The sequence below is a fragment of the Zootoca vivipara genome, chromosome 15 (genome assembly GCF_965207765.1).
Source record: "Zootoca vivipara chromosome 15, rZooViv2.hap1.1, whole genome shotgun sequence".
Taxonomy (NCBI): Eukaryota; Metazoa; Chordata; class Lepidosauria; order Squamata; family Lacertidae; genus Zootoca; species Zootoca vivipara.
The window spans coordinates 1,329,101-1,344,991 of NC_142598.1; the positions used below are offsets into that span (position 1 = coordinate 1,329,101).

Here is a 15,891-nt window from a genome sequence, read left to right on the forward strand (position 1 = left end):
TCAGCCCAGTGTTTTAGCTCTGGCTGTGGCTTGTTGCATCCATCCCATCCTCGTCGCCAGTGTTGAGTAGTGAGAAAGATGGCTGAAGACACAGCTCTTAAAACAACCAGCTCTTTATTTCAGCTCTGAGTCCTGGACTGAACAATAGCTTAGCTGCCTGGCTTATATAGTACTCAGTAACTTGCAACAGTAACAAACTCCCCCTAGCTACCCAATCCATTTGCATGTTGTGGACCTGAGTGAAAACTGCAGCCACAATGGGCAGAGTAAGAACTGCAGCCACGGTGGCCAGAATGAGTACTGCAGTCAAACTTAATACATAACAGGGAACACCTGGCTTGCCAGTCTTGCTTTGGTAATGGACTGGATGAGAACCAACAAACTGAAGCTCAATCCAGTTCCCTAGACCTGCTCTTGATGGGGTTACACTTCCTCCGAAGGAGCAGGTTTGTAGCAGGTACTCCTGGATCCTTTGCTGTCGCTCGAGGCTCAGGTGGCCTCAGTGGCCCAGAGCACCTTCCAACAGCTTCGGCTGGTGGCCCAATTACGCCCCTTTCTGGACAGGCAGGAATAGCCTAACTCAGGGGTAGGCAACCTCAGGCCCATGGGCCGGATGCGGCCCAATTGCCTTCTCAATCTGGTCCGCGGACGGTCTGGGAATCAGCGTGTTTTTACATGAGTAGAATGTGTGCTTTATTTAAAATGTATCTGGGTTATTTGTGGGGCATAGAAATTCGTTCATTTTTTTCCTTCAAAATATAGTCCGGCCCACCACATGGTCTGAGGGACAGTGGACCAGCCCATGGTTGAAAAAGGTTGCTGACCCCTGGCCTAACTACTGCTGTCTACATTCTGGTAACTTACTGCAATGTGTTATATGTAGGGCTGCCTCTGAAGGCAGTTTGAAAACTTCAGCTAGTGCAGAATTCAATGGCCAGGTAGCTTACCGGAGCAAGACGGTTTGAGCATCTCATACTGATCCTGGTCCAACTTTACTGGCTACCAATTAGTTTCCCGGCCCATTCAAAGTGCTGGTTTTGACCTATACAGCCAGTGTGGTGTAGTGGTTAAGAGACTCCTAATCTGGGGAACCGGGTTCGCGTCTCCGCTCCTCCACATGCAGCTGCTGGGTGACCTTGGGCTAGTTACACTTCTCTGAAGTCTCTCAGCCCCACTCACCTCACAGGGTGTTTGTTGTCGGGAGGAAGGGAAAGGAGATTGTTAGCTGCTTTGAGACTCCTTTGGGATATCAAATCCAAACTCTTCTTCTTAAATGGTTCAGGACCGCAATACCTCAAGGACCACCTCTTTCCATGTGAACCTACCTGGACCCTGAGATCATCTTCTGAGGCCCTTCTTCATGTGCCTCCTGCTTGAGAGGACTGGAGGGTGGCAGCACAAGAATGGGCCTTCTCTGTAGTAGCTCCCCATCTGTGGAATGCTCTCCCCAGGGAAGTTTGCCTGGCACCTTCATTATACACCTTTAGGCAAAGGGACGCGGATGGCGCTGTGGTCTAAACGACTGAGCCTCTTGGGCTTGCCGATCAGAAGGTCGGCAGTTCGAATCCCCACAACGGGGTGAGCTCCTGTTGTTCTGCCCAGCTCCTGCCAACCTAACAGTTCAAAACCACACCAGTGCTTTTGATAAATAGGTACCACTGCAGTGGGAAGGTCAACAGCGTTTCCATGTGCTCTGGTTTCCATCACGGTGTTCCTTTGCTCCAGAAGCGGCCACATGACCTGGAAAGCTGTCTGTGGACAAACACCGGCTCCCTCGGCCTGAAAGCAAGATGAGCGCCGCAACCCCATAGTCGCCTTTGACTGGACTTAACCGTCCTGGGGTCCTTTTTTTTACACCTTTAGGTGCCAGGCAAAAATGTTCCTTTTTAACCAGGCCTTTGGTTGACCTGATCAACACCCTATACCCTTTTAAAATGTTTTTTTTTGTGGGGGTATTGGGTTGTTGTTTTTATTTCTGTTTAATATATTGTGATCTTTTCTGTGAACTGCCCTGAGACCTCTGGGTATAGGGTGGTATATAAATTCAATAAATAATAACAATTACAATAGCAATAATAATAATTTTAAGTAGGAATCATCAATTCTGCTTGGGGTTTGCTGCATGATTGGAGGGATAAATATAGTACAGTATCAAGACAAGATTTGGGGGAAGACTCTTGCTTGCTTTCCTTCCTTACAAGAAGCTTCTCAGTTCTGCCTGGACCAGAGTTTGTGCAGGTTAAAAGGTTCTTAGAAATCCAATTTTTGTATTGCTCTCTGTACAGTGACCTGGGGATTTACACAGTTCTCTTGACCTTGCTTGGCCTTCCTTCACCTACAGTTCTGGGAATCCAATAAATCAAGATCTATCAACTCTTCTGCATACAGACTGTCCAGGCTATTAGAGAGATTAGAGGCTGAGGTCACTTATATTTTGCCATGTGCATCTTTTAACTGGGACAAAATAGACATTAGGTTCCCTGCTGCAAATGTGTCCCAAGACCATAGCACATTGCAGACTTTCCTCCTGAGGGCTAAGGTATGGGGAATAATTGTTGGATTACAACTCCCACACTCCGTGACCTTTTACCATGCTTGCAGGCAGCAAGGGGAGTTGTAGACTAACAACAGCTAGAGGGCCATAGATTTGTCTGCTGCAGTGGAGAGGGAGGCCCACCAGAGGTGAAGGACACCCACCCCCACATCCCTCATTGTGGTTGTGGAAACTTCTGTAGGACGTCTTCCATTGCCATGCATGCTGTGGAGAAGAGGTGTGTTGTGAGATGTCCCCCCCAACATGCCCCAAACACACAAAATACATCAGTCCTAGAGCAGAAACTTCCATACCCATCTGTCCTCATCTGTTGGCACTTTGCTGGGTGGGATGAAAAGCATGTTCAGAGTGTGATAAGGGAGGCTTTGTACCAGTAAGTTCCAAGGGTGGGAATATTTGTAAGCCTGAAGTTGACATACCCAAGTCCTGCCCTGGCTGATGCAGGCCTGCTTAAGCCACCGATTCTTCTTTCTGCCCACCATAGGATTGTTCTACCAATATTTAACATGCATTATTTTTGAAATGTGTACAATAATACAATAAATACAATAAACTTTAAGGGTGTCCCATGCAGAAGTCTCTGGATCTATTAGCTTGTAATTTGCTATGGAGGCTTATTCTGCCTACAAATTTCATCCACTACTATCAAGGGGGGGGAGTTATAGTTATGTTAAAATGTCACAGTAGTGAATGGAGTGGGCTCTGAAGGATGAAGCAGGCAGTGTACAAGCATCTTGGACGGAGGTGGGCTGCTTTCTAAAGGGCTGGTTCAGGGTCTGAACTGAATCTTGTGATTGGTTCACACAGCTCACATTGAATCATTGCATTATTGCTGTTGGTTTCAAAGTGTCCCTATAAGTCACATATAATTCTTCACAATTAATTGCTCTTCGTTATGAGGACATCTCAGAGTTTGTTTTGTGACTTTATGGGGAAATGAACTATTGGCATGCTTTTAATGATAGCATTGTGAATTTAACAGTTGCTCCTTTTCAATTGTTCAGTGCTATTTCTTATTTCAACCATTTCTTTTGTTTCACTGGAAGATTCAGACCTCTCTCATTGCATGATGTCTTAATTTTGCTGAACAAAATGTGCTTGTAGATTCAGGGCCAATCACAAATATGGTCGTCTTTTCTTTCTACCTGTCTAGTATCCTCTTCATCCGGGTTCCTTAGTAATTTTCCTGACCTTTTGGATAATCCCCTTATGTTTATTTGGGATTTGTTTCAGATCTTTACTTTGGAGATATCCTCACAACTGTTGGAGTTTGCTTTGGTGGTTGTGGTTGAGGAATGGTATTTGACTGGGCACTTGACCTACACGGGTGAAGCAATGAAGCCTGGTTGCTACTTTGCTTGGGCAAGTGATTGGTCGGCCTATTGTGAGCACTTGGCCCTGGAGGTGTTTCTGGGGGTGACTGATCAGGGTTGCGTATCACACTGGAGCTCTGAGGGCCTGGAGTGGGGTGTAGCTTGCTACCTCCGGGGTGGCTCCCCTGTGACTAGTTTTTCTGCTTAGGACAGCCTTGGTTGGCTCTGTAGTGGTCGCCTCTTCACATTCATTCTGAGCAGGTTATAGGATGGGGAAGTTCTTAGGAGGCCTGGGTTAGCAATAGCTATTGTCTATGTTGTTCTCTTAGGCCTAGTTTATTAATTTGTTTGCCTTCACCCTCAAAGGTAAAGGTAAAGGGACCCCTGACCATTAGGTCCAGTCATGACCGACTCTGGGGTTACGGTGCTCATCTCGCTTTACTGGCCGAGGGAGCCAGCATACAGCTTCCAGGTCATGTGGCCAGCATGACAAAGCTGCTTCTGGCGAACCAGAGCAGTGCACGGAAACGCTGTTTACCTTCCTGCCAGAGAGGGACCTATTTATCTACTTGCACTTTGATGTGCTTTCGAACTGCTAGGTGGGCAGGAGCTGGGACTGAGCAATGGGAGCTCACCCTGTTGTGGGGATTTGAACCGCTGACCTTCTGATCGGCAAGCTCTAGCCTTGTGGTTTAACCCACAGTGCCACCTATGTCCCACCCTCAAAGGTACACTCCTCCATTGTCTCTTGAGACAGACAGATGCCAACTCAACTCAACTATGGGATGCAAGAAAGGACAGGGAAGATCTCTATAAGACCATCCAACCTCCGGCAAAGCATCCTTGGAGCATGAGGGCTCTGTCTCATTTGAAGGTTGATTTTACTTTGATAGGGTCTTGCCCATGGGATGTTGGCCATGTGCAATTTAAGTCAACCCAGAATTTGGCTGGATCAGGTTGGTGCAATCCTGGATCAGCCCAGGTTGGATCAGGACTGCCCAGAGAGATCTAGGCTTGCCAAAAGGGGCATTGTTCTGGCAGAAAAGGCATGGGGAGTAAGAAATGCATAGGCAACCTGTGTGTATCTCTTTCTATCCTCCTCCTGCCCATGAGTTTAAATAGGGTATAAAAGCCTGATTAAACATGTGGTTGGGAGAGGAGGAGAAGGAGAGATGATGCTGTCCCTCCCAACCACATGACTGTGTAAGGCCCCCAAATTGTTTCAGGGACTGGAGTTGGGTCAGTCCCAGGTCAGATTGGAGTAACTCCAAAGTACTGGATCGAGCCCAATGGGAGCTGTGCACAGCCCTGGCAGTCAGCCAGGTGTGCTCGTCTTTCACCAGAATAGCTCATCCAAAACTACATTTCAGTTCTGGGTGGTTGCCAAGTAAGCTCTCAGGGGTTTAAAGCTTGGTCCAAATGTTTTTGGCACACTTATATTAGGTTATAAGTGGATAAGAAACAAGGCGTCATATGGTTGTTCCTTGCTAGGTGGAAGGAAGGGAATGAACTCTGTGTGGGTCCTCATCTGTGGACACAGCATGGTGTTTTCGGTGAGTTGCAAAATGAGTGTCAGAACTTGGAGACAGTACCCAAAATTACATCAGCTTATGGAACAGGAATTTGGTAGGCAAATATGATAGATGTACACTGTATTTTTATGATAGATGACATCGCCCCCCACATGTTCCTGATGTTTCCTTCCATTGAAATGAGAGGTGATGATGTAATGGTTATTTAATTACATAAAATGTTATATTTGGAATTAGTGGGTAGGGAGACACTGTTATGTTTTTTGCAGAAGGCGAAGTGCAGCAGACTAGAAACAACACTATGCATGATGAATATGGGATGGACAAGAAAATGATGGCTTCTTACATCCCCAACACCTGCCTGCTGTATTCCAATCTGGCAAATTTTAACAGTCAAGTTTTAGTTTTGCACTCGGGAGGGGATGATTTGAGTTTGCTATAAAACCCAAACATGCATTTTGCAAGCAAGTAGAGATTTTAGGGTGATAAGGCAGAGAGGTGGGTGGGATCTGCAGGATCCTGGGTAGGTTGAGGTAGTAGGACTAAACAGAGGATTGCCTGTCTTCTGTGGTGGGAAGATGCAGAATATTGACTAATTTGAGGGGAGGGATCTGGTGAGCACCATTAGGCATCATTAGTAATGAGTGTTGCAGAGGCCAACTGCTAAGGACTTGTGAAATGTCTGGATCAGGCCAGTGGACCCCAAACAGGAAGCCCCCAGACAGAATCTGACTGCACCCTTTCATTCAGAACATCTTTGAGGCTAAGCTGCCCAATACAACTGGAGACTGTGTCAGGGCCACCAAGCTGACCTTAGCCAGCTGAGGCTGAGGCAAAGGACAACGATGTCATTCATTCCCCTTGCCCTGGCAGAAGTTGGCCCTCCCAAAACAATGTTCTGTTTAGTTTCCTGCACTGTTTTTGGCCCTCTACAAAAATGTGGCTGTCCCTTATTTCCCTGTTCTGGTTGTAAATGTCAGCTGACTGCCAAACAATAAATCTATCCTGATGAAATAAGAATTCTGATAACAGACACCCTCATTTTCAGCCCAAGTCCCCAGATAATAAAAAGGCTGGTTCTTGGGGCATATTGTCACATCACTCTCCAGACAGTTGCAGCCATGAAAGTTCTGATCCTTTCCATACTCAGCCTCCTCACTGTGGCAAATGAGGCCCGGTGGTTTGATCGCTGTGAGCTAGCAGGCCTTTTGAGACGACATGGGCTAGATGGATTCGGAGGCTACACCCTGAACGACTGTGAGTTCTGTTTGCTGAGTGCACAGCTTCATTGGAGTTCTTTGTATAAATTTATGCTTGCAATGGGGTACCTTCCAGGTGTTGCTGGATTTCAACTCCCATCAGTCCCGTCCAGTGTTACCAGTGAACCCAGATCAGGGCCGTCTTAAGGATATCCAGCGCCATGGTGCAAAGATCCCTCCGCCCCGCCCCCCCCCGGTTTCCCAGAGTTGTCGGCCTTTTGTAAAGGGGGGAACCCCAAAGTTGTTGACCTTTTTTAGGGAGCTGACACCGTGCTTACACATTATCCCTGCTTGGGAAAAGAAAATAGGAAACATAATCAAAGAACCAGTAAATAGGTAGGATGCAGCTTAACTGTATCAGAAAGGCTCCCATCCAATTTGGTTGCCAATAAATATTCCTGCAGACATTTCTGAGATCATGGTCTTTCCAACTAGTGGCTTTGTTAATTGTCTTACTTTAAATGTTGTGATGATCCTATGCCCTGTTAAAATGTGGTTTTGGGGACTGGAGGGTTACTAGGGTTTTTGTTTTTATTTTGATTATGTATTTTTGTGGTTTTATATTTTGATTTTATTCAGTGAAGCACCCCAAGACCTTGGGGTATAGGATGGTAAGGTAAAAGTAAAGGGACCCCTGACCATTAGGTCCAGTTGTGACTGACTCTGGGGTTGCGGTGCTCATCTCGCATTATTGGCCGAGGGAGCCGGCGTACAGCTTCCAGGTCATGTGGCCAGCATGACTAAGCCGCTTCTGGCGAACCAGAGCAGCACATGGAAACACCGTTTACCTTCCCGCTATTTATCTACTTGCATTTTGATGTGCTTTTGAACTGCTAGGTTGGCAGGAGCTGGGACCGAGCAACGGGAGCTCACCCCGTCACAGGGATTCGAACCGCCGACCTTCTGATCAGCAAGCCCTAGGCTCAGTGGTTTAGCCCACAGTGCCACCTGGGTCCCCGTATAGGGTGGTATATAAATTCAATTAATAATAATAATAACAATAATAATAATCCCACTTCCCACATCCACATGCCTCTTGTTTTGCACCAGCTTTCTTTCAACTAGCATCAATAGATAAAACTGGAGGGGTGGGAGAGAGATGTAGCAGTGAGAGGAGAGGCATACATACCCTTATGCCTTCTTGCAGCACTACTCGGAAGTAAATCTGACTCTGTAGACAATGGTGCTTACTCTCAGGTGCATTTACATGGGATTATCATTGCTGCAGAAATTATACCTTTATATTGTTGCAAGATCAGAAATACCGAATATAAAAGTGGTAGGCAAGGGGTGAAGGGTGGAGACAGATGGATGGCGACGCACAAACTACCAATGCTTCATCCAGCCCACATCATAGAAACAGCTCCCCCCTTTTAATTTCGGGGGGGGGGGGAGAGTAGGGGACCCTTATCAGACGCACTCAATAGAAATCCTACCCCACCACATACCCAACTATTAAAACTCCCTCTTGCTCCCTCTTGCGTGCGGGCAGGGGGGGGCGATTGTTGCCAATCCTGCCCAGGCAAGAGAAGCTGCCCAGGAGGCAGCAAAGGGGGACGTGGGGCTGAGAGGGAGGGGCGCAGTCCTTGCTTGCCTCTCCCCCACCCGCAGCCCCCTCCGTCTCCTCCTTTCGGGACTCGGAGGCTCCCTGGAAGCCGGACTAAGCCTCTCTCAGCGCGACGAAGCCGCTGGGCCAGGTGGGCCCCTTGACAGCCTCAGTGCCTTGCTTGGCCGCTGGAGAGAAGGATTCAGACGTCCCTGACATAGATGATACGGTAGGAGTTGTAGCCCAACAAGATCTGCAGGGCAGCAAGGCTTGCTCATTTCTCTTTACATTACATGTGCTATGCTGTGTTTTGATATTTTTCAGCTGCTATCTTTCTAGTGTGCTCATTTTCAAAATGTCCTTTTGAATCTGACAATCTGAAACCCTATTGTATGACTTCTTAGGGAAAAGAGAAATGCTAGTATCCCCATAAAAATGCTGCCTTCTTGCTTGCGCTGCTGCCTAAAGAAGCTCATCCTATTGGCAAGCAGGGTCTTTCCAAGTGTGGCCCCCACTCTTTGGAGAAGGCATGCACTGGTGACCACACAGTCAGGGTACATGCTGAGAAAGGACATGCTCACTGACTAGTTCCCTTGCCACTGATGTCAATAATTTGCTTAGGCAACCTTTCAGTTATATTTTGTACTAACTGCTGGATAAATTTTTCTATTGTTTGTGTATTCTTGATTAATCTTATTATAAACCTCCTTGATGTTTCATAAGAGGTGGTATGTAAATTTAAAATAAATTAATAATGATAAATAATAAACAAAGTGGTACTGATACTGTGAAATGTTTACATGTAGTGTTTTCTGCTCTGAAAAAAATGAAGATTGCAAAAATAATATTAATCAAAATAAAGAATGTCAAAACTGAAAATAGTTAATAAAAAGGGTTGGCATTATTGAAGTTTGGTTAAATGCAATGGAAAACCAAGTTAGCAATTTGAATATTGTTCATATGGTACTTTGGGGTTTTCATAGCCCTTCCTGTGCATTATCTTGTTGCCTGCCTGCCTGCCTCTCCCTTCCTGCCTGATGCCCCAACACCTGACAGCCCCAGATTGCTCTGGGCCATCCAAGCTGACCTGCTGTCATCCGTGGATGTCTTCCCTGACTTGACTGCCAGAGTGCCTCTTAAAAGGCTGGATTTGGCTTGGGCCTTGGCCAAAGCCCTGGAATCCATGATTCAAACTGATGCACCATTCCATCTCTTAACCACAATGCTTGCCCTACACCATTTTCTGGTGTGAAATCTGTGCATTTTTCCCCCTTAAAAATGTACTGCATGTTTTTTGCCAGCCTTCTAATAACTATGTATGTATTTTCTTTCCCCTGCCAGGGATTTGCCTGCTCAATGCTGGAGGCGGTTTTAGGACTAACCCCCCAGTGATTGTCATGGGCATGCGCCGGTACTATGGGCTGTTCAGGATTGACAATCAATACTTTTGCAGTGATGGGACCATAGCATCACGTAATGTCTGCAACATGCACTGTCAGCGTGAGTGACATGGTTTTGCTTTGTATTATGTGAACTAGCAACTTTCTGTCATTTCCCTCTTTGCAATTTGGAAAGAAAGAAGTGCACATTTCTGCCCATCTTGTGCATATTACTCCCTGTAAAACACTTTTGTACATGTTATTGCACAGTATATGAGCTTCATTGGATAGCCATGAGTTCCAGTCTTATGAGAGAACTGTCTACCTTCTCCATGCCTTGCATCATTTTATGGACCACTATCATGCCTCATACCTTTCTATAAACTAAAAAGTCCCAAAGGCTGCAATCTTTCCTCATAAGGAAGTTGCTCCAGCCCCTCGATAATTTTGGTTGCCTTTACAATATCTTTTTTGAGTTGAGGCAGTCAGAACTGCACAAAATATTGCAAATGCACTCGCACAATAGATTTATATAACAGCATTATGATATCAGCAGTTTTATTTACCGTTCCTTTTGTAACGATCCTTTAGCATAGAATTTGCCACACACTGGGTTGACACCTTCATTATCTTCTACAACCTCAAGGTCTCATTCCTGGTCAAACCCCATAAATGTATATGGGACATATATAAATAACAATGATAAATAAATAAACTTTTTTGGGGGGGCGTTCCCAACATGCATCCCTTTTCAATTGTTTACATTGATTTGCATTTGCCATTTTACCACCTACCGTATTCTCTCAATTTGAAGACGTCCTTTTGGACTTCCTCACAATCATTGTTTTAATGACCCTGAACAATTCAGGATCATTAGCAAACTTTGCCAACTCACTGCTCATCCCTAACTTGTTTATGAGCAAGTTAAAAAACACAAATCCCAATACTGATCCTTAGAGGACTTCACTCTCTACATCTCTCCATTCAGAAAACTGCCGATTAATTTCTGCTCTTTGTTTTCTGTAATTTAACCAATTTGTGATTCACTGCTAAGCTTACTCACGAGTCTTTAATGTTGAAAGCTTCTTGAAAGTCCAAATACAATATGCCAACCAGATCACCTTTATCTACTTTCTGAAGAAGTGTGCATGCACACAAAAGCTCATACCAAAATAAAAAACTTAGTTGGTCTTTAAGGTGCTGCTGGAAGGAATTTTTTTATTTTGTTTCGACTATGTCAGACCAACACGGCTACCTACTTTCTTGTTGACACTCTCCAAGAACTGTAATAGGTTTGTGAGACAGAACTTGCTCTTGCAGAAGTTTGTTCTTCTATATGCTTGGTTATTTTATCTTAACAATACTTTTCACCATTTTTTTCTGGGACAGGCATTATGCTAACCAGCTTGTAATTTCCAGGAGTCCCCCTGGATTCCCTTTTTTTAAAAGTTGGTGTTGCACTGGTTGGCTCTGCCTTGCAAGTCATCATTTTGTAGCTGGCTCTGCTTCCTCTAGTCATTATTTTTGCACCCTGGCTGGAGCTTCTTCATTTTGAGTTCTACAAACAAACAGTAGATTTTGGAAGCCTGATATCTATCCACCCTTTGCTATAAATCATAATGAGAGTCAATCTGGGACAAATTTTGGGCTGTAGATTATAAATGGGCAATTACGTGGCTTCGTAATCTCCTGTGATTTGTCAGTATTTACAAGCAGATGCACAAGTTCCCCCCCAGATTCAAGTGGTTCCTTCTATGTCCAGAGGTGATGATGCCATAGCTTGTTTTTGTTGTAAACTTCAGGGCTTGTTTCTTGTGGATTTGTACTGGACACTTACAGACAATGGAATTTGCAGTCTGAGACAGTCTGAGAAGCAGGAAGCTAGCAGGAAGATGCCCTCAGGATCAGGAAAAGCTTTATGAAACGAGGGCTTCCTGTTGCAAAGATTAAATTGCTATGTAGTTGAAAGGGTGCGTTATCTGTTTCCGTGGTGACCTGACCATTCTAGCAGACTTTAATAAGTGTTAAAGCACCTAGTATAGTTTTTCCAGCAGACTGCCTAATCCACATTTAGTCCTTTCATCATGTCTAAAGAGCAACAGCCAGCCCCTGAAACAGCTGCCATGATTAAGAACTACAGTACTTTTTACTGTATCATTTTTGTGCTATTTCACACAGTGACATCCATAAGCAACCTCGATATTTCCATTAATCTTCATTACCTGCCTGTCTCATTCCATATCTTTGCAGGATTCCTTGATGACGATCTCACTGATGACATTGCATGTGTTAAGACAATTGTCCAAAGTAGAGTATGGGTAAAAACCTGGTGAGTCACATCAGCTTCCTAAGCTCCACAGAAGGCAAAAAAGGGGCAGGGAATTGAAGTTGATATAGATGGATGATAGATAGATCGATAGATAGACCCCAAAACACTAACGCCCATAAGTAGAAAATCAATATATACCTGTACTTTAACATGTAAAAGACTAGTTTTTTTTACTTAAAAAATAATGATAAAAGGGGGGTAGTCTTATATGGGGGCAATCTCCCCCCATTTTTGAGTCCCCCCAAATAGAGGGTGTCTTATACACCGGTGTGTGTGTGTGTGCATGTGTGTGTGTGTGTTATACATGGAAAAATACGATGTGTGTGTGTGTGTGTGTGTGTGTGTGTGTGTATATATATATATATATAACCAAAAAACTAAAGCCCATAAGTAGCAAATCTAAGTTTTTGGGAGTGAAATTAGGAATCTCCTTAGAGATTTGTCCCTTTTAATATTTCCTTTGCATAAATTCAAGGCAGCATGACGCCCAAATGGTGGCATCTCCTATTCAGCAGTTGAAAATGGAAAGATAAAAACCTATTCTTAGCCTTGTTCCCAACTTTCCCTTGAACATGTCAGTTTCATCTAATCTTCCTGAGCAGTCTGAAGGAAGTTTCTAAATTTATTAGGCTAAACATGCTTTGAAGCCTCCTCATGATGAGAAGCCCTATTAAGAAAGGGTTCTATGTGTCTTCAACCTTGTTGTTGTTGCCCCTCTCTTCATCCAAAAGGCTTCCAGAGCAGTTTACATACAATCCGTTAAATCAAGACAGTCCCTATCTGCAGGCTTAGAAAATTTCAAAACCACAACAGAAAAGGGACAGGTAGGGAAGATGAGAGTAAGGTAACTCATGAATTAAGGGAGGGGTAGTTCAGCCTTGCCCTGAACTCTTTGTGATCCTTGCCTGCACAACTTTAAGAGGCAGCGTCTGTTCTGCAACCAGACAAGATCTCCTCGGGATAGGCTGCGATCAGCTCAGATTGGGAGGAGAGGAGGTCTCTTTTGCCACTTAACAAGGAGGCAGCTGTAACCCCCACTTAGAACTGGCCTGTTCCCAAGAGAAATGGCATCCTAAATAGCCAATCCCACTGCAACCCACTATGCCCTTAGAAGCCCACTTCAGCTGCACTGGATGAGCCTGAGCACCAAGAGGGAGAAAAGCTTTTATCTACTTTCTACACCCCAGGAATCCTTTGCAGAAACATCAGTCATGCCCATTGCTTCACTTTTAGGTAGCAAGTCTATACATTTAATCCTGCCTTGTGTGAAAAGGTTACTCCTGCATGAACCACAAACTATCTGCATTCCAAATTTTGGTTTCATTCCTATGTCAAGGTGAAATGTCTTATTTCCAGAACCATGGCTGGCAACAATATATGTATTTGGATTATTTGATATGTACCTGTTTGACGCAGGTGGTGCTGTGGGTTAAACCACAGAGCCTAGGGGCTTGCCGATCAGAAGGTCGGCAGTTCGAATCCCCGCGATGGGGTGAGCTCCCATTGCTTGGTCCCAGCTCCTGCCCACCTAGCAGTTCGAAAGCACATCAAAGTGCAAGTAGATAAATAGGTACCGCTCTGGCAGAAAGGTAAACATCGTTTCCGTGCACTGCTCTGGTTCGCCAGAAGTGGCTTAGTCATGCTGGCCACATGACCTGGAAGCTGTATGCTGGCTCCCTCGGCCAGTAAAGCGAGATGAGCACCGTAACCCCAGAGTCGGTCATGACTGGACCTAATGGTCAGGGGTCCCTTCACCTTTACCTGTTTGAAGGAAAATCCAAGGAATGTTGATTTTTCTTCTTTCTACATTATTAGGATCCGGATAACCTTCACAAGAAGGTGTAGTACAAGAAGACAATTCTACCTTGGCAGTTGTGGTTTCTGAGATCTCCGTTCCTGCTGGCCTTTCATAATCAAACCTTCATATGCTGTGATAATGTCCAATTCCTTTTGACGGCACTCTTTACCTGCTAGCACCTGAAGAGGGAAGCCCTTGCTTTACAACATTTCAGAACTTCATAGCTCTTCTGAACCAATGTAATAAAGGATTCCTAACAACACATGGCCACTCCAGAGCCCACGATAGAAAAGGAAGCCTGCCAGATTCAATCCTGATAAAATAGTCCTGGTTATGTCATGTTGAGACTAAGGAGATGAGTTAGTAATAACTATCAAGGCTCTCTGGCTCCACCGCAATGTAGGCTCAACTAACAAACTGGGAAATGGCAACTTCCTTCATTTGACATAGGGAAGGAAGAAGACCTCCAGCCTAGTTAGGATTCAAGATTTGCTGCTCTTTTGATTTCTCTGCTTGAATGATCAATTAAAAAATTAGATGCAAGTTATCTCTCTCTCCTCCATTATGATCAGGTGTGTATCCAGGTGAGGAATGGGTAGACGCTTCCCCAAGTAGTCTTACTACTTAATAATTCTTTGCATTCCCATTCTCATGCGCAAGTGCAACTGTAAAAACTGAGTAGGAACAATTGTTGAGAATCTATATCCGTATATCTCATTACTTAGGACCACATGATACATAAAGGATATTTCTCCAATCCAGTTTGACCACTTGCCCACAAATGCTAGCCATGGAATTAATAGTGTACAGTCATCTTGGCATAGCCTTCCCTAGCCTGATGCCCTCCAGATTTCCTCATAGAGTTGGAAGGAACCCAAGGATCATCCAGTCCAACCCCCTGCAATTCAGGAATCTCTCAGCTAGAGCATCCATGGCATATGGCCATCCAACATCTGCTTAAAAATCTCCAAGGAAGGAGAGCCCACAACTTCCTGAGGGAGTCCATTCTGAAAGTTTTTCAGTTTGTTTAGTTGGAATCACTTTTCTTGTAACTTGAAGCCTTTGGTTTGAGCCCTACCCTCCAGAGCAGGAGAAAACAAGCTTGCTTCATCTTCCTTGTGACAGCCCTTCAGATATCAAATCTCCTCTCAATCTCCTCTTTTCCAGGCTAAACATTCCCAGCTTCTTCAACTTGTTTTCCAGACCCTTGACCATCCACTCCTCTGCACATGTGGACACTGTCTGACCAAGGCAGAATAGAGTGGTATTATTACTTGCCTTGATCTGGACACTAGACTTTTGTTGAAACCTAGAATAGCATGCCCTTTTTTTGCTACTGCGTCACACTGTTTATTCATGTTAAGCTTGTGGTCCACCAAGACCCCGAGATCCTTTTCACATGTACTGCTAGTAAGCCAGGTGTCTCCCATTTTGTATTTGTGCATCTGGTTCTCCCTGCCTAAGTGCAGAACCTGACATTTGTCCTTATGAAAATTGGTCTTGTTAGTTTGGGCCCAGGTCTCCGATCTGTTAAGATCATTTTGAATTCTGATTCTGCATGTGTGTGGCAGCTCCTTAGCTTGTGTTTCAATTGCCACTAATTTTTTGAGTCTTAGACTGGCTGCATACATACATTTAAAGCACATAATTCCCCCTGTCACCATTTAGAACTGTGGTGTTCTAAACGGAGGGAAGGGGGAGGGTTGACCTTTTCGGATTTTTGTATGGTAATGTTCAGTTATGCCATCAGAAGAAGAGTTGCACTATGGTCCAAGGTCCTATTTTATTGCAGGGAATCAAACCCATAGATTCTACTGCGTTTGTAGCCATGCCTGTACTCCTTAACATTATCTCTCTCTCCTCCATTATCTGAAGAATCCAGTATCTGAAGAAGTGTGCATGCACACGAAAGCTCATACCAAAATAAAAACTTAGTTGGTCTTTAAGGTGCTACTGAAGGAATTTTTTTATTTTACTCCTTAACATTTCTCTTAAAAGGGTCACACAAGCAAGATAAAATAACAACCAGCAGGGCAGTGATAAGGAAAAATCACACATTTTATTCACACCCCCTATCAGCAAGGATGTGGGCTCAAGCCTGAGATAAATGATTATGCAAAACACTAGGATGTGCCCAAACAGGAAAAACAATTAGTGCCTCCAGCAATGTCACACCTGTGG

General features: G+C 44.6%; 1 protein-coding gene across 1 annotated transcript; it reads left to right on the plus strand.

Annotated features, from left to right (window-relative positions):
- Window positions 1-6,372: 6,372 nt before the first annotated feature.
- LOC148683331 (lysozyme C-2-like) lies at window positions 6,373-13,933 on the plus strand. Its single transcript, XM_088658925.1, has 5 exons — window positions 6,373-6,804; window positions 8,270-8,355; window positions 9,546-9,704; window positions 11,834-11,912; window positions 13,728-13,933. The coding sequence occupies exons 1-5, from the start codon at window positions 6,521-6,523 to the stop codon at window positions 13,795-13,797; spliced, it is 678 nt and encodes a 225-aa protein (XP_088515051.1). The 5' UTR covers window positions 6,373-6,520; the 3' UTR covers window positions 13,798-13,933.
- The last annotated feature ends 1,958 nt before the right edge of the window (window positions 13,934-15,891 follow it).

Coding starts and splice junctions, on each gene's coding strand:
- LOC148683331 (XM_088658925.1), top strand. CDS start 6,521: ATGAAAGTTCTGATCCTTTCCATACTCAGCCTCCTCACTGTGGCAAAT. Junction 6,805..8,269: donor CCCAGATCAGGGCCGTCTTA/AGGATATCCAGC, acceptor CCCCACCCGCAG/CCCCCTCCGTCTCCTCCTTT. Junction 11,913..13,727: donor AGAGTATGGGTAAAAACCTG/GTGAGTCACATC, acceptor CTACATTATTAG/GATCCGGATAACCTTCACAA.